The sequence below is a fragment of the Ostrea edulis genome, chromosome 2, assembly GCF_947568905.1.
Source record: "Ostrea edulis chromosome 2, xbOstEdul1.1, whole genome shotgun sequence".
Classification (NCBI taxonomy): Eukaryota; Metazoa; Mollusca; class Bivalvia; order Ostreida; family Ostreidae; genus Ostrea; species Ostrea edulis.
This window is the reverse complement of record NC_079165.1, coordinates 88664469-88687188: the sequence shown is the minus strand read 5'-3', so window position 1 is coordinate 88687188 and position 22720 is coordinate 88664469. Positions and strand designations below refer to the sequence as shown.

General features: G+C 35.1%; 3 protein-coding genes across 8 annotated transcripts in view; 1 reads left to right on the top strand and 2 right to left on the bottom strand.

Annotated features, from left to right (window-relative positions):
* Positions 1-1334, bottom strand: part of LOC125679188 (anoctamin-5-like) — a 38390-nt gene extending 37056 nt beyond the window's left edge. For all 3 annotated transcript variants that reach the window (XM_048918189.2, XM_048918191.2, XM_048918192.2), the window contains exon 1: positions 1229-1334. The gene's annotated coding sequence lies outside the window, so the exon portion shown is untranslated. The remainder of the gene's footprint in view (positions 1-1228) is intronic.
* A 227-nt stretch (positions 1335-1561) lies between these two features.
* LOC125679185 (WD repeat-containing protein 47-like) lies at positions 1562-16340 on the top strand. Of its 4 annotated transcripts, none has more exons than XM_048918184.2 (10): positions 1562-3162; positions 4772-5191; positions 5318-5629; positions 6793-6899; positions 7432-7598; positions 7840-8006; positions 9484-9654; positions 10810-10932; positions 11845-12063; positions 12813-16340. In XM_048918184.2, exons 1-10 carry the CDS (start codon positions 1698-1700, stop codon positions 12956-12958), a joined length of 3297 nt encoding a protein of 1098 aa, XP_048774141.2. In that variant the 5' UTR covers positions 1562-1697; the 3' UTR covers positions 12959-16340. The 4 variants fall into 4 exon arrangements, with proteins under 4 accessions (XP_048774141.2, XP_048774140.2, XP_048774142.2 ...); XM_048918183.2 differs by having other exon boundaries at positions 5300-5629; XM_048918185.2 differs by lacking the exon at positions 5318-5629.
* A 3060-nt stretch (positions 16341-19400) lies between these two features.
* Positions 19401-22720, bottom strand: part of LOC125679197 (negative elongation factor E-like) — a 14313-nt gene continuing 10993 nt past the window's right edge. Inside the window, exon 10 of the mRNA XM_056155359.1 lies at positions 19401-20019. Within this exon, the coding sequence (XP_056011334.1) occupies positions 19943-20019 (77 nt within the window). The 3' untranslated portion in view covers positions 19401-19942. The remainder of the gene's footprint in view (positions 20020-22720) is intronic.

Genomic DNA, 22720 nt, shown 5'->3' with positions numbered 1-22720 from the left:
AATTGATATAATGCGCGCATTAAATCAATTGATGAGAGCAATAAATGAATTGATGTGCACATTAATTCATTTGATGAGAGCAATAATGGATTTAATGCGTGCATTAATTCAATTATTGCTCTCTTCAATTGAATTAATGATATCTTTAATTCATTTGAAGAGAGCAGTAATTCTTTTAGAGAGAGCAACTAAATAATTAAAGATATCTTCAATTCAACATATCCACAATTGAATTAATGATCTCTTTAATTGAATTGTTGCTCTCTTTAAAAGAATTGATGCGCGCATTAATTCCTTATACAAAAGCATTGTAAATAATTAAAGATATCTTCAATTGAATTAAAGAGATCATCAAATTATTTATACCGAGCTCTAAATCAATTATTGCGAGCAATATTTCTACGAAATTAATGCTCTCATCAATTGAATTGAAGAGAGCAATAATTGAAATAATGCGCGCATCAAATCTATTATTGCTCTCATTAATTCAATTGATGCTCTCATCAATTGAATTGAAGAGAGCAATAATTGAATTAATGCGTGCATTAAATCAATTATTGCTCTCATTAATTCAATTGATGCGCGCATTAATTCAATTGACGAGAGCAATAATTGAATTGAAGCGCGCATTAATTCATTTGATGAGAGCAATAATTGATTTAATGCACGTATTAATTCAATTAAAGAGAGCAATAATTGAATTGATGATATCTTCAAATAATTGAAGATATCTTCAATTATTTGAGTTTATGTTAATTTGGCGCTCCATATTAATCTGCTTTAAAATAATATGGATGCTGTTTTTCTGTGGTTTTTAGTACCCAAATGCATATACAAATTATGAAAACAAGTCAAATGATGACATGTAAAATAAAACAACAACCCCCTAAAAAAACCAAACAAAAAATAAAACATATAGAAATCTACAAGAATTTTGGCAACAATAAATTGAACCAAATTAAAAACAGATAATAGACAAGATTTAATTGGGGGTTTTCCGGGAAATCTTTCAGATGGGATAAAAACAAAATTCAACTGTTAGAAATGGTAATTCAGCCCGAATGTCATTTCATTTTGCATCATATACACAATATGCACGTGCAAGTCAAAGCAGGGCAACTATGACTCTGATAAAGAGGTAGACTTCAAGCACTTGTTGGGAAAAGTACCTGGAAACCATTGAGGTTAGATAGCCAAGAACTGTTTCTAATATTTCTAAGTAGCCTACCTAATGCATGACAAGAAAAGTCAATATCTGCATGCACATTCTTTCAGTTCTCTCATCTCAAAAATGTTGTTTATCAGTTGCCACGATGGAAGGGACATAACTCACCAGAGGTAAAATTCTAAAAGTGAAAGAGTCACCGATCCAATAATCAGAGACAAAAACATGTGGAAATAAAGAATGAAACAAGTGAAAATAAATGATTGAAAAATCAAATAACAACGATAATTCTGAATACAATAGTACAAGAAAATTATTGATATTAAGATAGCATAATGCCGGGAATATATTTTCTGTTTAATAATTCTTTAATTATTTTGTAAACAAGAGCGCCATCTATCCCAAATATTATTCAAAATGGTGGAGAAAATTCTGACGAAGGCGATCAGCATTTATTTTCTTGTGGTAAAACTCTAATCTACTATAATTCACTCAATTTCGCCTTTTAGATAGATGTACATCCACATTTGATATGCCTACACCAAGGATTATTGTTGACGAGACCGATATGGTCAAACTGGTGTCGGAATTTCTCCACAACAGGGATCTGAATATCTCTATGCTTTCCGTGGAGCGAGAGACAGGGATAATCAACGGCGAATTCTCAGATGACATGCTCTTTCTCAGACAGTTGATTTTGGATGGTCAGTGGGACGATGTAATTGAATTCATTCAACCCCTTAGTTCCATCGAGACATTCAACTACACTAAATTTCAGTATATTATCATGAAACACAAATATCTTGAACTTTTATGCATCAAGTCAGAGCCTAGTGTAATGCAAAATTATGATTTCACCGTGGAAGAAGTTGTTAAATGTTTAAACAATTTAGAGAGTGTGTGCGTTTCCAAAGAAGATTACAATAATTTGTGTTTGCTGTTAACAATTCCAAAAATATCTGATCATCCAGAATATCAGAACTGGAATCCAAGTAATGCTCGGGTAAAGTGCTTCAGAGATGTAACACCCATTGTGGAGAAGTACTTGACCCCTATGGATAAATCCAAAAAGAGCTTGGAGACGGCTGAGGATGACCGCCTTGTTCAGTTGGTTCTGAAGGGAATGCTGTACGAATCCTGTGTTGAGTATTGTCAGCAACGAGCAACAAGCTCCGAGACTTCTGATGAAATGACATTTCCCACTCTCCTTACAAATTCTGGCTTCAGTGATGCTGACCTCAGTCTGATTTCATGGTTACAGCACATACCCAGTGACACATTTTCTTGCCCCTTCGAGCAGAAATCTCTTAACTTTGACATAAAACAACTGATTAAGCCATCTTTGGAAGCCTCGTGGTCAGAACAAATCTTGGTGACACCTATCAAACCCAGGCTGTTTCCACATTCAGCTGTCCCTAACATGAGACCTAGATCTGCGGATGTCATGACGAGATCTTTAAACCCACAATTTGATGGATTGAGTAGAGGCCTTTGGCAGGGAAGGAAGGAAATGTCAGCCTCATTTAGTGGACCAAATGCACTGTCACAATCAGTGTCTATTGTGTCAGGTGTAGGTGTGAACAGTGCTTCGAAAGATCCAATGCAAATGTCAATGGATAAGCTGTTTTCAGAAGGAGAGGTAGTGAACACCCAAAGCTCAGTTGCCTTTGAGAAAACGTCTCCAAGAGAGAAAGGTTCACAAGAAACACCTCAGAAGAACAAAAATGAAACAGAGGAGGCTAAACCTAGCCCGCCTGTGGCAACGATTGCTCCACAGGACAAACTACAGGACAAGAACAATTCTACACCAGAGGTTGGAGAGAGCAACTCAAACTCTGAGCTGTTGAAGGAGTTCCAACGTCAGAAACAGATCTGTAGGGACCAGATTGAGATGTATGATCAACAGAGAGAGAAAATGTTGAAAGAGCTTATGACAATTGAGAACAAAAGCAGCATGATTGACAACAGGGAGGAGCCAGCTACAAAAGAACAAACAGGTATGATATGTGTCTGTGTTGTCTGTTTAGTGTGTGAATGTTACATGTAATCTTGGAAGTTTGATATTTGAAAATGAATAAATTATCAGTGTTACCCATTATGTTTTTATTACTGTAAATCACTTTCATGTACATTTCATTAGACTTTATTTCTGCTATCTTGCCTTGTTAGATTTATTAGCTAACATAATTTTCATGAATGTTCAATTTGTTCATCACCTCATATATACCAGAATACATAGATATGATTTTAAATTATACACCAGGGCTCGAAATTAACATATATACCCGTCAGTCTGTGACTGGTTAAACGTGTGGTGGACTGACTGACATTTGTTTTAGTCAGTCCGATGGGACTGGTCAATTTTCTAAAACGTCATTTTGGAAAATAATTCAAAATATACTTATGGAATCATAAACACACATTTGGCATTCCTCTATAGATATCAGATGAACCAGATTAGTAAATACAAATCTCACAAGTGTTACAGTATTGTCTGAAGTATATCAAGTTAAATTCTGTTATTTTATTTTAATAACATGAACGAAATATGTTTATTTATTTCTGAAAAACTCTGGTGGACTGGTAAATTGTTCTGCAGACTGGTTGAAATTATACCCTATCAGTCCGACTGGACTATCACTGGTGGCGTAAAAAGTTAGTTTCAAGCCCTGTACACAAAAACCTTATTTTCATGTCAAGGAAACATTGCAAATTTAAGTAAAAAAGTAAAAGTAAAAAAAGTTCTCATGAATAAATAGTGATAAATCATTTATGGTATTATATTTTGTCTTGCTGTTGATTTGATTTTCTAGAAGTCACAGTACCGTAGTAATCATCGTTGCAAGCCACTGTTGAAATGTACACTCCTCTCCCTAAAACATGTAAAGTTGAGAGAATCTTACATTTCAGCAGTGGCTTGTGATGATGTGTAGAAAATTGTTCTGTTGGTTTGTGTTTTGTGAAGAATCATCATGTATGCATGTATATATCTAAAGCTTCCATTTACAGTGGTTGGGTAATATACAGTATCTGTACAATGTATTAGTTTGTGCTAGAGTAAAGGCACATTATTTCATTTTTCATTAAGATGAAAGAGACTTGATCTGTCAAGCTTTTATGCTATTTAATATCTGAGGTCATCCTTTGAAAATGTTGCTGATGTGCTGTAACATGACTCATCATTTTAGTAGTGATTTAGAAACATTGGAATTTGGAAGTTTACATTGTTTTTGGTTCATCTCAAAATCGCACATGCACCTATTTTTTATAATCTGCTCAATGGAATATGTCCAAACATGTACATGTATTACACTTTGTTTTTATACCGATTTTTACTGATATATTGTCAACTATTAGTAATTACCCTGATCAAGTTTTCAACATTTGAAGACCATCTTTTAAACAAAGTGGTACTCAAATAAAAAATGACAACAAACAGACAAAAATAGAGCAAAAAGAATACGAGTTAGGCAGATTTGGACAGGTCATTTTTGTTAAAGCAATTCAACATTTTTGTAGGATGGCCATAGGCATATTACAAAGTTTGACAGTACCGTAAATATTTGATGTTGTGTATCATTTTACGTTTGATGTTTTATTTTACAGTGTCTGTATTCCCCCAAAACCCAGATTCACCATCCAACCAAACAAATAATGCATCAAATTTAAATCATACAAACTTCCAAAACAGCTCACCTGTTCAGAACATTTCAAATAATCAAACAAATTCCAGTAAAAACGATGTCAAGAATATCACAGCACCTGCTCCCGATTCCCCTCCTGTCACTAACAGACACACAGACCAGATAACACACCCAGTGACCCCCCTCTACCAGGCTGACAGCTTGGCTAGCACACCTACTTGTGATTTCATTGTGGGTGGTTCTGAGCTGGGGTCAGAGAGGAGTATTTTGACACCATTAGGTGTAGAGGAGCTTCCCACAGCCATACCAAATCCTTCTTCACATTCAAACCCAATTCCCAAAGATGCAGCTCCTATCATAGATTCTTCAAAGCAAATTACAGGTAATTTTGTGCTATACATTTTGATTGTGTATATTAACATCACAAGGTTTTAATTAATGAATACATGAAATTTTTAAATGCACTTTCAAACTAACATTGTTACACCAGCTTCATCTCGTGGGACAGGTCGTCCTTCCAAATTCCTAAATAAATCAATCAAGGCAAAAGACATGCCGGCTAATTCTGGAAGCCTTGGTCAACCAAAGACAGCAGCCAGTAGAAAAATGGTCAATTCTGGCACAGTGGGCAGAGGTAAACGACAGGAGGTAAAGCCCACAACTGTGCCAAATCCAAAATCTGCAGGGCGGGGCACCGCTGAGGTGAAGCCCACAACTGTGCCAGGTCCAAAATCTGTGGGGCGAGGCACTGCAACAAGGCCTACGTCTTTAGACACAGGTGGGCCTGGTAAAGCCAAGAAGCTCCCTGTCCACAGTAAAGGTGATTGCCTGAGAGGATGCATGAATCCTTGCATTTGATGCATATAAAGTGTCATTGTTCTTTATGACATTTCTGAGTGTTCAATACTTACTGGAATGTCTCTCACAGCACTGACTCAGCTGTAGAAAGTGAAAAATATGCTTATTCCCAGAAAATGAATTTCTTCCCTGTACACATGAACAACATATGTAAGCATGTTTAGTAGTGAGTTTGACATGCTTTTAACTACCTAAATTTTTAACTTTTACAGGTGTTTGAAGTAATTATTTCAGTCAGGTTCCGTGCCAATGCATATAAACTTTGAAATGGCTTTGAATTATTAATGTCATTTACTAACCATGCTAACAAAGCATGAAGATTGGTTCATATGAGCCATGATTAAAGTGAAAGTTGCTTGAACATAATCCTCATGATTAAATTACAGAAAATTCAAAACTTTGGGGCATGCATGAAAAGGTGTTTGGTCTAAATATATGTATAATGATGCATTGTTAATGTTAGAAAGCAGTTCAAGGTAAAACTAAATTGTCATACAGTCATAAACTTTGAAAGCAACATAACTAGCTTAGTAGCTACATGCATAAAGTCAGTTTCAAAATTAGATATTCGAAAACTGTAATACCATTGTTACATATGCCCTCATTTGGTGCCTAATCTGTGAGGAAAACAAAAAATTTTGCTCATTTTTATGACAGTTTCATTTTCCATGTAGAAGTTATGGTTTTCCTTTTTGTTGTAATTTCATCTGTTGTCTATGTGTATGCATGTATGTGAATGTAGTTACCATTCATCCACAGTTGTAAAATTCCCATACATTGAAGTTGTTGATTAAGAGTTGTATTTGGGTGTCATGAGCACTTGACATATTTGTATGCTGTGCAAGTGTGTGCATGTGTGATAGGTGCTAGTTAGAGGACGTATGCAAAGATAGCTTTGACAAGTAATGCTAATGCCGAGTAGGACTATACTAAAAATAAAAATTCTATCAAAATATTGATAAAGGAATATTGTATAATTCTGAATAATCTACTTGCACATTTTAAAAATAATTTCAGCAGTAATTCCAAAGAAAATATCACTAATGATTTCTTTGAACAATACTGAATTTAAAAAGTTTTCTTCATATATAGAAATAATACACCTATCATTATAACATTGACTAGACAATAAACATACAGTCGGTGGTGGAGGGGGATCCAAACCATGTGGACCAGTTGTGTCTCAGAGTCCCAAAAAAGCCACACCACGACCGCTTAGTCAAACCAGTATTGTAAGTACAGTGTACTTTTAGGCCAAAATGAAATATATGTGTGTTTCCTATTTCACTCCCCCCAAAATTAGGCAGGGTAGGTAGGGAAAACATTTTATTTTATGGAAACATTTTATTTGAAATCTTAGTTTTTTAATGCATGTCTATATACATTACAATTACTTTTCAAACATTTTGAAGATGAATTGTAGTCAAAATGTAAATTGGAAGAACTCTAACACACAAAGAAAAAAATTCCAGTTTGAAAATTGCAGACTTTTATAATATCTATATATAATGTCAACAAAATGTTTAGGGTTGGCAGCAAAAAAGTAGATATTGTTAGGAAACTGGAAACACACATTTTATTTTGGTCTTATCACTAAATCTTAAGAATTCTAAGAAAACAAATGGCCTTACTGATTTTGAAATCCAATTTTAATGCAAGAACTTATGATGTTTTTAGTTATGTTGGAGAGATTGTATCAGTCATTGTTTTGATTCTCAGATTTATTGACTACTGGGTATGTAATCTTGTCCATAATTTTAACAGATTGGCAATCAGCAGATGTCCAGACCAAAGTTTGTGGAAATTTGTAATCTGGAGGATGTTCAGGCCATTAGAACAGTCGCCTATCATCCATCAGGGACAATGTTTGCTGTGGGCTCAAACTCCAAAACTTTACGAGTCTGTGCTTTTCCAGATGTCTCCAATCTCAGGTAAGAAGACAAAACAATTTCTTTCCCAAGTTTTAAAAAAATCCATGATTAATGATGCTCAATTTATCAAAACTATGAATAATGAAAGAAATTGTTATATTGCTGATATCTTCAGACACACTAACTGTTGTTTTAAAACCAGTTTATGCCCTGATGTGTTTTCAAAAATGAAATTTATTTCTTAGACCTAATTTCAATATTGTTATATTATCCATATTAATTAGTAAATGTTGTTTGACAGTGAGGATCATCAGACATTTGAAACACAGACCATGTACACCAAGCACAAGCACCACAAGGGCTCGATCTATTGCGTCGCCTGGAGCCCCATGGGGGACATCCTGGCCACGGGATCCAACGACAAAACCATCAAAATGTTCCAGTACAACATGGACATGAATTCACAAGGTATTTGATATACCAAACTGCAAAAATCATTATAGTTTATTATTCATATGTTGGTATAATACTGATATTGTTCATTTACTTGTGTATACACCTGATTAGCAATTCATATACATGTATGTATGTACTTGTTTCCCCAACATGCTACATCCACATGTAGTTTGCAGTCTATGTGACCTGTAGTTAATGTTGTAAACTTTCTTTCTTTTTTGAAATTTCCTTCTTTATAAGCTGTCTTGCTGTTATGCCCTCTGGGCCTAAAATTGGAATAAAATGTATCTTATTTTATCTTATCTATACCCCCAGGGTGGATAGTCAGAGGTGATATTGTCACTATTCTGTTGATTTGTGTGTCTGCAGCTGTGATCATATAGCTTTTGAACTATACAACTATGCAAGTAAAGCTTTGCTCTTGTTGAATTGAAATGTCAAGGTCAGAGTTATATGAGATTGATTCAGGTCAAGGTCATTGTCAAATTTGTCACAGTCAAACATGACCATATTTAGGGGCATGATGTGTCATAAACACATCTTGTTTATTATTAAAATGGATAGCACACAGACCAAAGGTGATTGCTGCTCCCTTCAACAACTCTCTCTCTCTCTCTCTCTCTCTCTCTCTCTCTCTCTCTCTCTCTCTCTGTGTGTGTGTGTGTGTGTCTATAATGAGGTAAAGGGAAATCTGTTGAACTCTGCTGAGAGAGGTAAAAAGATAAACTGTTCGAATGTATACTGAAAATTCTCATATTTACAGCATACAGACTAGATTCTAAACTAGAATCATCACCTACTGCTCATCATTATTTTACTCTCTGATGTTTGAGTTTAGTCTCAGATGTATGAGTTTATTCTGTGATGTTTGAGTTGACTCTGTGATGTTTGAGTTGACTCTGTGATGTTTGAGTTGACTTTGGGATGTTTGAGTTTACTCTCTGATGTTTGAGTTGACTCTGTGATGTTAAAAGTTGACTCTCTGATGTTTAACTTTACTATCATGTGTGAGTCTACTCTCTAATGTTTGAGTTTTCTCTCTGATGTATGAGTTTACCCACTCATGTTTGTGTTGACTCTAAGTTTACTCCCTGATGTTTGAGTTTACTCTGTGATGTTTGAATTGACTATGAGTTTACTGTCTGAGGTATGAGTTTAGTCTCTGAGTGATGTTTGGGTTAACTCTGTGATGTTTGAGTTTACTCTCCGATGTTTGAGTTTACTCTCCGATGTTTGAGTTTACTCTCCGATGTTTGAGTTGACTCTCTGATGTTTGAGTTGACTCTGAGTTTACTCTCCAATGTTTGAGTTTACTCTCTGATGTTTGAGTTGACTCAGAGTTTACGCTCTGATGTTTGAGTTTAGTCTCTGATGTTTGAGTTTAATCTCTGATGTTTGAGTTTACTCCCTGATATTTGAGTTGACCCTGAGTTTACTTTTCGATGTTTGAGTTTACTCTCTGATGTTTTAAGTGTGTTTTATTTGGTAGGCCCTGAGACTGAATTGTCCTTCCATGATGGTACAGTGAGAGACATCGTCTTCATGCAGGACACAATAAATCGGTCATCTCTTCTGATAAGTGGAGGAGCGGGGGATTGTAAAATCTATGTCACAGACTGTGAGACAGGGATGCCGGTCAGAGCCATGGCAGGCCATTCAGGTATATTGTTTATAGAGACCTGCAGATGAATATTACTAGGTATATTGTTTACAGGAACCTACTGGTGAATATTACTAGGTATATTGTTTACAGAGACCTGCAGGTGAATATTACTAGGTATATTGTTTACAGGAACCTATTGGTGAATATTACTAGGTATATTGTTTACAGGAACCTACTGGTGAATATTACAAGGTATATTGTTTACAGGAACCTACAGGTGAATATTACTAGGTATATTGTTTACAGGAACCTACTGGTGAATATTACTAGGTATATTGTTTACAGGAACCTACTGGTGAATATTACTAGGTATATTGTTTACAGGAAACTACAGGTGAACTCTCATAGGAAAGAAATGTTTATTATTAATTTCATGTCAAATGTTTCAATGAATTTATTCTTCCAATTAGAGATGAGTGATTTTTAGCTGACCTGAGCTGAAGGCTTAAGTGAACTTTTCTGATCAAAATTTGTTGTCAGCGTAAATTTTTCACATTTTCATCTTTATCTCCAGAACCACTGGACCAATTTCAACCAAACTTGACACAAAGCATCCTTAGGTGAAGGGGATTCAAGTTTGTTTAAATGAAGAGCCATGCCCCCTTCAAATGGGAGATAATCACAAAAATGCAAAAATAGGATGGGGTCATTAAAAAATCTTCTCAAGAACCACTGGACCAGAAGAGCTGAAATTTACATGAAAGCCTCCTGACAAAGAGGAGATTCAAGTTTGTAAAATGCATGGGGGTTAGGAAGTGGTCACAATAGGGGATCTAATTTTTACATGCGAATGTATAGGGAGCCAAACTTGGTACAAAGCATCCTTAAATGAAATTTGTTAATATGAAAGGCCATATCTGTCTACAAGGGCATATGATAATTGATGAATTTGTAGTCAAGTTTAATAATTAATAATTAAGTTTGAAAATTAATGAATTTTTAGTCATTACCTTTGAAAAGTTATTTTTCTGAACCAAGTTGCTTGTATAATGATAGTTTTGCTCAAGCTTGTTTATTGCTAGGAACTGCTGTTCAGGTGAGCAATGTGGCTCATGGGCCTCTTGTTTTTAATGGTCATGTAAACAATATTTGTACATTTAAATTTTTGCTTAAGTGTTACATAATGAATTCACTGATGTTTTTCGATTGTAGGACATGTGTACTCCCTGCACACCTGGGGTGGGTGTATGTTTGTCAGTGGATCTGCGGACAAGACAGCACGGTTCTGGGATCTGAGGGCGTCCACTGCAATCACAGTGGTCCCCAGCTCAACAGGTAACCCACAGAAACTCTGGTCTTTGTATAATCTAAAGAACATCTAGAATTACATCTTAAATTCATATGGTGGTCCACTGCTCTTCAGGTAACCCAACCTTTGGTCTTTGTTAATAATCAATTTTCACATCTCAAATTACTCCCAACCACTATGGTGTCTAGAGGTAGAGCGTTCACCCCGCATGCGGGAGGTCGAGGTTCGAATCCCGGTCACGACAAACCTTAGTTTTTAAAACAGGTAGTGACAGTTCCATCTCCAAACGCTCGGCATCAGGTGTGAATGTCACGGGTCCTCGGAGATTACCTTAAAAACAGATGTCCCGTGTCACAGTAGGTGTGACACGCTAAAATACTCTCACTGCTCAATGGTCATAAGTGCTGAGCATAGGCCTAAATTTGAAGCCTTTCACCGGTCTTGGTGATGTCTCCATATGAGTGAAAAATTCTCAAGAGTGATGTTAAACCAGATATAATCAATCAATCAAATTACTCCCACTCCATTAAATACAGCTACATTTTGTTAGTACTGTATACAGGAAAATTGTCTTTATATGTGACTTTGCCCAGATGCATTGAGAAATAATTTTATACCATTGTTCTTATAGTTTTAACTATTGATTTACAATAAAGTTAATAAACTGTTCATGTGATTTTGAGCCAAGGGGCCTTTTTTTAAGTTTCAGCCATGATTATTTATTTAATTTTGAACATCAATTATCAGTTCTGTTTTTGTTTACTGTTAAAGGGCATGCTTTTTATTGAAATAAGAAAGAAGAGCAACTGTCTTGAGAATAATCATAACAGTGAAATATTACGTTCACTTCACAGTATACACTTCACTGATCATTTTAAGCAATGTAGATGAAAAAGGAAAAGGGCTGAGTTGTCAGATGTTAACTCTGTCCATTACAGGGAGTGCTTTTGCGTCTGTGTGTGTGGACCCCTCCGGTCGTCTGCTAGCCTCAGGCCACGAGGATGGTAGTGTGATGCTGTACGATATCCGAGGATCTCGTGGAATTCAGAGCTTCAGACCCCACACAGGGGAATGTCGCACAGTACGATTCTCCATGAACGCTTTCTATCTACTGACAGGCTCATACGACAAGAAGATCATCATGACAGACATGCATGGTAGGTACTCGTACATTTGCATATCTGGGTCAAGTAGATTTTCCCACAAGCACTTGACATGATTATCACTATTTTGTCTCATGATTGTTTAATACTAAAAATAAATGTACCATATGTGAAATTTTTATGAGATTTGGGCACATATAGTTTTTGGTCTGTCTGTTTGTCCACAAAGTATTTAACCTTGGACATAACTTTTTGAGTGCACGGTGATAGGACTTCACATTTCACATGTGTATTCCTTGTGACAAGACCTTTCTTTTGGTTCCAAAATTGTGGACCTTGTACAAGCTATAACCTTTACTAGATCTTTTGAATGGTTGGAGATGGGGCTCATATTTTACATGACAAGACCTTTCTTTAGATAGGAAATATTTTTAACTCATGACCTTGGGGTTTGACCTACTTTTGAAATAAAGTACTTTAACCTAGGCCATAACTTTCGAATGGTTAATGATAGGGCTTTCTTATTTCACATGTGATAAAACCTTTTGTTGGGTACCATCATGTTACAAAAAAGATTTTTATATGAAAAGTTAATTCAATTTGCATGTAAACATCAAAATAGGCAAATCGTAGCATAGATTAAGATATTGTTGACAAATCTGAATATTTTAAAGATAAAATTATGGGATATATGAAAATAACTGTCGTCAATGGAGTGAATGTATAAACAATGAAAGATATTACAAAAATTATGAATTATTGTTTGTTATAATGTACATGTGTTTGTATTGACCATTTGACAGGTGACTTGCTGAGGCCATTACCCAGTGTAGTGGTAGCTGAACACCAGGACAAGGTCATTCAATGTCGCTGGCACCCCACTCAGCTAGCCTTCACCAGCACTAGTGCTGACAGACAGGTCACTTGCTGGGGACTACCCGTGGTGTGATTCCTGTCTCATGATCAAGTCATGTGACCTGTGGTGTGATCATAGTCATGTGATCATTTCATGTGGCGGACGTGGTGAATAATCTCAAACATGCAATAGCTCCAGTCACTGGTCCCAAATTTCTAGCATATTCTTTAAAAAAACTAAAGAATTTCTTTATCTTGTTCAATGAATGAAAATACTGTCTCCATGTTGAGGTCACTTACCACAAACAAACTTTTTTCAAAAGCAATGAAATTAAAAAGTAAATTTATGTTTTTTTAAAATTACAATGAATACAATTTACCATATGGAATGCAATTTGTCGAATGATTTCTCAATGAAGGGGAAAATTTGTTCCGAGTTATATAAGGAGGGGTAATATATTGCAATTTTTGAACATGATAGAAAATTTACAAGTCCCTTATTTTTAAAAAATGTTATATTTGTACTTACAGTATTGCAACCAAACTAAGCGGATTTTATATTTGTACTTATTGCAACCAAACTAAGCCGAAAAATATACATCAACCCATGCATCTTTTGTGTCCTTAAAGGGGTCTGTTTTTGTTACTGTCTCTGTGTATAGATTTAAGTGATTACTGTAAACAAACTTTTGTTTGTGAATTGCTGATGGTAAAAGTGTTTGTGTGGAGTAATGTTCTCCAGTGAGCCTGCATACCGGTATATGCACTTAATTATGTTAACAGAATGGTTTGTGGTGACAAATATTTACAGGTTAGTGGCACTGTAATTTGCATGTACTTTTCTCACTTGCGGATTAAAGTTGGTTTTCAGTATAAGAAAATAATCCAGCAGAAAAGCCGAACCCACATACCGTAGATTCCGAAGTATACGCAAAGAATTTACTACCATGTAAGTTTGCGAGAGTTTTGCTATATTAAATACTTAAGGAATTTACAGTACACATGTACATACACATTGATAGATTAATTTGGACCAGGGACTTACACTTTACATGTACATACACATTGGTAGATTAGTTTGGACCAGGGATGACACAGAGGACTGAAATCAATTACCTATCTAGTTTTTATTTGGTGCACGTTGTAAACTGCTTCTATATTTCTGTACGAGTGAAAGACAACCAGTGTGCACTGCCCCAGTAGTGTAAAATAAGTACATGTTATAAATGTGTTATTCTTTCAAATATAGATATTCTTTCAAATATAGATATACTTGTACATATATTTATACAGTGTAGTATTAAAGTCTAATGACAGCACTATATAGATACACATGTAATAAATAGTATTAAAGTCCAATTTATACTGGGCTACGTAGGGTTTAACATTGTCTTCTACACAGTGCACTACAGCACTTGCTTTGCTTAAATTCAGTAAACGGATGTGCAGATTTTGTGCAACTTTTTGTGGTACATATTTTATTGGATATCTTGCATTCATTTTGGTAGGCACTGAGGTGTGTTTGACTTTATTCATAGAACTTGGTACAAACCAATGCCATTGGTATCTAGTCAGTCTACAATTTGTGTGTGTTTTTTTTTAATATTATGTATCTCTTTAATTTTGCAGCAACCTTTTTACTTTCAATAGTGCTTTATGTTGATTATTTGAGTTATGCTGACACGAATAAGAATTCGCCCCAAGTGTTTAGTTTCATTTTTAGATTGCTCTACACTGTATAATCGTCTTTACATAAATTATTTGTACCATGATATTCGCTTTTTGCCTGTGATTTTTTATGAAGGATAAAAATTGGCTTTCATTTTGTTCCCTCCATTTTTTGTGATGGTTTTTTTTTTCATTCCGCCCATTTTACAATATTTTTTTATTGTCAGGAGTTCACTGATTATTGTTTTGCATCATTGTCAGCTCATTTCAGCTGCTTCTGATTAATATTTGTCTGTTGTGTATTTGTTAACTTCTCAAATTTTTGATATTCTTCGCTAGAACTACTGGGTCAATTTCAATCAAACTTGGCTCAAAGTATCCAAATCTAATTAAAATCAGTTCTTCTCTAACTGTTACACTGGAGAACCATTAGAAAAGATTTGATTTTAATTGGATTGAAAGTATTCTTAAGGAGGAGTAGCTGCAATAATGTAGCCCTCTCTCTCTCTCTCTTTTTTTTTTTTTTTTTTTTTTTTTTTTTTTTTTTTAGGGAGAGGAACGTCAGAATAAAAAAAAATTGGATAGGGCTACATTATTGCAGCTAAAGGAGGAGTAATACACTAGAGAAATCTAATATGGAAGAATAGTGGAGGATATGTACAATAATATTTTGAAATTGAAAACTTTCAAATTTACTTTATTTAGTGAAAAAATGCACTTTTTAGTAAAAAGTAACCCGAAAATGATTTTAAACCTCTGCTGGACTTAAATCTGCAATCTACAGATCAGCAATTGACTCGTTAACCCACTGAGCTACCCAGCTAGGCAATCAAGTTTAAAAGGAATATACAAATGTTGCTGATTATTTATATTTTCATTTATGTTTTAAAAGGAAGTCAACCATTATGATGTTGTAGCATATCTCCTTAAGTAAAGGTGATTCAAGTTTGTTTAAATGAAGGACCTCTTCCAAAGGGTTATACATATATTGGCAAATAGTAAAATTAGTGCGAGGTCCTTGAAAAATCTTCTCCAGAATCACTCAACCAGAAAGCTTAAACTTGCATGAAAGCAGTCTTCTGTAGTTAAAATTTAGAGTGGTTAATTTCATGAACATTTGCAACACTTGTTTACACCATGGTCCTGCTCAAGAATCTCAAGGGTACAATGAATCAAATGAATATTCAAAGGACTGTCAGTGAGGACTCGACAATTGGTCAACTATTTCATACTGATCACTGACCATAAGTAAAATGTAAGTTTGTTCAAATTTGACCCACAAGGCCTGGGAATATAACAGTTTGATAAAATATTTAAAATTTTACATTAACTGCAGGTTTTCACTTTGTGGATTTAATGCGGTACAAGAATTACCATGTAGTGTTGGTTCAATTTTCTTCATTCCTTGATAACCTGTGGCAAGGGTGTGGTCACAGCAGGGGTTTAAAATGTCTAGGAAAAATCTCTGAAATTCATCCTCTCAAGAACCACATGGGTACCGTTTGTCAAATTGATCTGTGTGCATTCGCGTGTTTAGTGGATTTAATCCGTGAACCAGGAACCCAAGCCGCACCACAGAAGGGTGTAAAGTTGTGCAGTTTCTGCGATCACTGAGCGTTGTGACTCCTTTGTTATTTATATTTTTTCAGTTTAATACATAGCAGAGAGAAGAATTGTAATACATTGGATGTGAATTTTATTAAGCAAATAATGTGCATGTTGTACAACTTTTGACATTATCAAATAGTATGTAATGTTTATTGTGTTATTCATAGGAACCTGTTTACATTAAAGCTCTACATGCAGTTGTTTGAGTGATTCTCTTTTTGGATACAAAGTGGATGTAAGAGAGTGTAAATTTACAGTTACTGTATTTGTAATTGTGTAGGATTATGAAAACTTGACAGAAATATTCAATCATTGGAGTCTATAAATCCCATAAAAGTACGACAATCAACAGGCATTATCCAGAAAACAATTAATTCCGGATCTACTCAGATACTGTAGAATACAGTTGAACTTCGGTGTCTCAAACATTGATATCTCAAATACCATGGATCTGTCAATGCAAGTTTTTTTTTAATGTATTTTAACCTCAATATCTCGAACCCTTGGATATCTTAAAAGTTTTTCATCGCCTCCATCAAATTCACGATAACAGGATTTGACTGTACCTTATTTATGTGGATTTAAAATTTTTGTGAAGTGAAGAAAATATGCATGCTTGTCGTTTGAGAATTGTCGTAGTTCAGTGTCTCTTGATCTTTGAGGATTAAATTGTTTTTTGGATAATTTCTGGACAAATACTGTACCACTCAAACAAAAATGAATCTCCCAAAAAATTCATGATTTTATGGGGCATGAATTAACATTTAAGCCCAAGACCAAAATGCGCAAAGTTTAGTTAACATTAACTTGAACATTTATATAGCATTAACTTGAAGTTAACAGTCAGTTAAACTTAACTAACTTTTGTGCTATTGGCCTCGGGAGAATAAGTTTCAACAGTTTATTTTATGTATTCAATGGACAAACTCCCAAGATATTTAGATTCTCTTTGATGGCAAAACATTAGTGTCAGAACTGTCTTTTTCTAGTTTCTGTACAAATACTGCATATTACCAGTTCTTTTCTTGTAATAAATTTGCTTTGATTGATTAATTGTATATTGTTTAATGTCCCACTCCAGAATTTTTCACTCATATGGAGACGTCATCATTGCCGGTGAAGGGCAGCAAAATTTAGGCCTATGCTTGGCGTTTATGGCCATTGAGCAGGGAGGGATCTTTGTCATGCCACACCTACTGTGACAAGGGACCTTGGTTTGCTTTGAATAGCCTTCACTGTTGGCTCACTTTTTAAAGCAAGATGTGAATCGAACACTTAGCTTGTAAAGATACCAATATGTGTAATTGTGTTTATATCAATTTTGCCAAACTAATTGAAGACCTTTGAAATTATATATGCTGTTATTGCAGCTGCATTTATAGTATCTAATTTTATTACCTAACCTTCAATATAAATTGTAATTAGTCATTATACCCCCCACAACTTTGTTGGGGGTGGGGGGGGGGGTTATACTGGAATCAGGTTGTCCGTCTGTAGACGCAATGGTGTGTTTTCCTTTCCACCTACCGTCACCATATCATACATATGGACTACCCATGGGACGAAGATGTTCCCTATCGAATTTAGGGTCAAAAGGTAAAAGATTAAGCACACTGGACATCGATATAGCAATATGGTTTCGGGGCTCTAAAGCATTACCCTTTCCACCTGCAGTCACCATATCATACGTATGGACTACCCATGGGACGAAGATGTTCCCTATCGATTTTGGGGTCTAAAGGTCAAGCACACTCGTAGAGAAGAGACTACCCAAGGTTTTGTCATGCCCTTTCTTTTTTACACTCAGGAAAAAGGTAATTTATACCAATTAACAACACCCTTTTGGAGATTGGGGTGAGCGGGGGTATTCTTAGTGAGCATTGCTTACAGTACCTCGTTTTGAAATATTTCCTTCCTAGTTTTGTTTATGTTTTTGCATATCATTAAAGAGTCTATTTAACTGTTTCCTGATCGATCACAGAATGAACTGTTAATTTACATGTAGCATCTTGGTGATGTTCAGGCATTCTAGTGATCAAAACTTTGGTTTACTAAATGACACACTTTCAATATGGCTAAGATTAGTACCATAACTAAGGATTGGCTGGAAGTTTTAGAAAAAAGATTCACCAGGTACAATTTCATTAAATGGGAAAGTAAAAGTACCAAGTGTATATTGTCTCAGAATCTACAAGTCTGATCACAGCTTTTGTAATATATTTAATCTTATGCTGTTGATATTGTTACAAACTTAATGAAATACTGTTAAAGAATTAAGCAATAGGTTTAGGTAATGATACACTTATTGCTTGGGTACCAGTTAAACTGTTGTCTCTTGGTAGGGGAGGTGACCTCGGAAACTATTGCCTTCAGCCTTGATTAACTTTCCCAGGTCACCTCTCCTACCAAGGGGCAACGGTTTGTCAAGAGGCAATAAATGTACAATGTGAATGCAACTGTTATTCATTCGCTCACTAACAAATGAAATTTAGTGAAGGATACAATTGTTTGTCACTGCCCATTTCTATCATTTTAAAGGGACTGATTCACAATTTTTCCACAAATTTTGTTTTATTTTACTTTAAATGATCAAAATCTACTGTCCAATGTGTTAAAAAGGTTTCACAAAAAATTAAGGTTATATATCATGATAGAATCTCATTATAGAGAGTTTATTATTTGTTTTGAAAACCAAGATTGCTGTGTGTTGTTGTTTGTCAAGTTTTCAAAATAAATGGATATCGATCCAAGTTTATTATATCACATTTCAATTATAGTTTAGATAAAATGTGTCATTTAAACGTTAAATTTGTGACTGTACAAAATTAAGATGCTTTAAATTACAAAATTAACATTTCATTGGTTTGTTTGTAAATGATAAAAAGACCAGAATATTTGTTTATAGTTTAAGGCTAAAATCTTGCATTCAGAAGGTCCAAATTTTGGTTGTCAACATCAAATGAGTTATTTTTTTTTTTAATTTTCAACATCAAAAATATTTTTTAAATCAATTTCGTAGTTTTAAAGTATTTGTTTGTTGCATTTCCTTACCGAGTAAACCAGAGTTATTTTGTGTACTGGTTTAAAAACTAGTTTTAACTAAAGTCTAAATCATGTTTATTTGCAACAAATTTCCCCATTATAACTATATACAGTACAGCTATAATTTGAAAAGAACTGCATTTATCCACACACAACTTTTAGTCACCACTGTTTTACAGTCAGTAACTGACATAAGTAAGCTGTACTGATAATGAACATTTCAAATATGCAGATTTTATTTAGAAATTCACAACACAGTAGAAGCAACAATTCTGCATTTTCCCATTCAATATGTGGTCAATTCTTTTCAAATACTTTACCATTTTTATAACAAAATGTTGAAGTTTGAAATATAAAATGCACCCTTACATCATATGTAAATTGTTGATTGAATTACAACACCACATATCCACTGTTCATGCGACTGTTGAGATCTGTATCTTTCAGGAAACCTTCTGTCAACAAATTCAGTTTTTGTATGTTTTCATAATTTTACAGTTACATTAAACTGGTTCTGTAATTAACAGTTTTGCTGTATTGTAGCGATCACATCATGTGTTATGTGCATGTGTTTGTACATCGACACTAGCAACATACATTATATGAAGCGACCGGAAGATGTCATCAATGTCATAGCGATCAAAAGGTGTCATCAGATGTCATAGCGATAAAAATGTGTCATGAGATGTCATAGCGATCAAAGGTGTCATCAGATGTCATAGCGATCAAAAGGTGTCATCAGATGTCATTGCTGAAGTGATCAGAAGATGTCATCATTTTCATAGCTGACCATTTCTCTCTTGTCTTTATATGAGCTCTTCTGAGAATTACTGGCAGCTGTAAAACAGAATTAAATTCGAAGTTTATATTATTCCTTCACCATTGTATCTGAATCTATAGCTGCAGAGAATCCATCTTAAATGACCCACACAGTAATAAACATAAATGATGACCTACACAGTAATAAACATAAATGATGACCCACACAGTAATAAACTTAAATGATGACTCACACAGTAATAAACTTAAATGATGACTCACACAGTAATAAACTTAAATGATGACCCACACAGTAATAAACTTTAATGATGACCCACACAGTAATAAACTTTAATGATGACCCACACAGTAATAAACATAAATGATGACCCACACAGTAATAAACTTTAATGATGACCCACACAGTAATAAACTTAAATGATGACCCACACAGTAATAAACATAAATGATGACCCACACAGTAATAAACTTTAATGATGACCCACACAAAAACAAGAGATGTTTGTAAAAACACATATGCCCAGCATGGTGCAAAATTGAAAAGGGTTATATACACACATCATTTAATTGAGAGTAGGATCATCAATTCAAAATATTGAGCAGACAATATCTTCCTATGTCAAGAGTGGATTGACCATGTGACCTAAAAATCAATAGGGGTCATCAACTCCTGAAGATGTACCAGTGTACCAAGTATGATGTCTGTCAAGCAAAGGGTTCTAAAGATATTGAATGTACAGTATATTCCTATGTCCAGTTTGACCTTTGACCATGTGATCTGAAAATCAAAAAGGGTTGTCTTCTCCTGAAGATGTACCAGTGTACCAAGTTTGATGTCTGTCAAGCAAAGGGTTCTTAAGACATTGAGCGGACAGTATATTCCAATGTACAGTTTGACCCTTGACCTTTGACCATGTGATCTGAAAATCAATAGGGGTCGTCTTCTGAAGATGTACCAGTGTACCAAGTTTGATGTCTGTCAAGCAAAGGGTTCTCAAGATACTGAGCGGACAGTATATTCCAATGTTCAGTTTGACCCTTGACTTTTGACCATGTGATCTGAAAATCAATAGGGGTTGTCTTCTCCTGAAGATGTACCAGTGTACCAAGTTTGATGTCTGTCAAGCTAGGGTTCTCAAGATATTGAGTGGACAGTATATTCCAATGTACAGTTCGACCCTTGACCTTTGACTATGTGACCTCAAAATCAATAGGTGTCATCTTCTCCTGATGATGTACCAGTGTACCAAGTTTGATGTCTGTCAAGCAAAGGGTTCTCAAGATATTGAACAGAGAGTATATTCCAATGTCCAGTTTGACCTTTGACCATGTGACCTCAAATTCAATAGGGGTCATCTTCTCCTGAAGATGTACCAGTGTACCAAGTTTGATGTCTGTCAAGCAAAGGATTCTTGAGACATTGAGTGGTCAATATATTCCTATGTCCAGTTTGACCCTTAACCTTTGACCATGTGACCTCAAAATCAATAGGGGTCATCTACTCCGTAAGATGTACCATTGTACTAAGTTTGATGTCTGTCAAGCAAAGGATTCTCGAGACATTGAGTGGTCAATATATTCCTATGTTCAGTTTGACCTTTGACCATGTGACCTCAAAATCAATAGGAGTCATCAACTCCTTAAGATGTACCAGTGTACCAAGTTTGATGTCTGTCAAGCAAAGGGTTCTCAAGATATTGAGCAGACAGTATATTCCTATGTCCAGAGTAGATTGACCCTTGACCTTTAACCTTTTGACCTGAAAAAACAATAGGGGTCCTCTTCTTTTTATAACCAACCCACATATGAAATATCATTATGATGAAGTGAATGGTTCTCAAGATATTGAGCGGACAACATGTGGTCTACCGACCGACTGACAGGTGCAAACCAATATGCCCCTCTTCTTTGAAGGGGGGCATATGACCCACACAGTAATAAACTTAAATGATGACCCAAACAGAAATAAACTTAAACAAGATATGTTTGTAAAACATATATGCCCCCCATGGTGCAAAATTGAAAAGGGTTACACACATGCATCATTTAATTGATAGTAGTATCACCAATTCAAAATATTGAACAGACAGTTATCTTCCTATGTCAAGAGTGGATTGACCATGTGACCTAAAATCAATAGGGGTCATCTACTCCTTATGCTGTACCAGTGTACCAGGTTTGGTGTCAATCAAGCAAATAATTCTTAAAATATAGGAGACAACATATTCATATGTCCAGTTTGACCCTTGACCTTTGACCATGTGACCTCAAAATCAATAGGGGTCATCTTCTCCTAAAGATGTACCAGTGTATCAAGTTTGATGTCTGTCAAGCAAAGGGTTCTCTAGACATTGCGTGGCCAGTATATTCCTATTTCCAGTTTGACCCTTGATCTTTGACCAAGTGACCTCAAAATCAATAGGAGTCATCTTCTTCTGAAGATGCAAACTTCCACCAGAGTTCGTTTGCTCACAAACCAAACTCTTCCACTTAGGCATTATGGGATAGCGATTTCTTAGGCCGCGTATACTGTGACGTCACTGTAGAATGACGAAAAAACATAACGTCAAACGTAAACAACTTTCAAAACAAGAACGTAAACATCAAGTTCATTACTTTACACAATAATTTGAACAGTGTCTCCCTACTTTTTAATGATCTTTTAATCATTTTATGTTTAAAATAAAATCCATACTTTTATATTAATGCTCTTAATATTAATATCTTCAAACTTTTAACTGCGAACTACTTCTTTAGT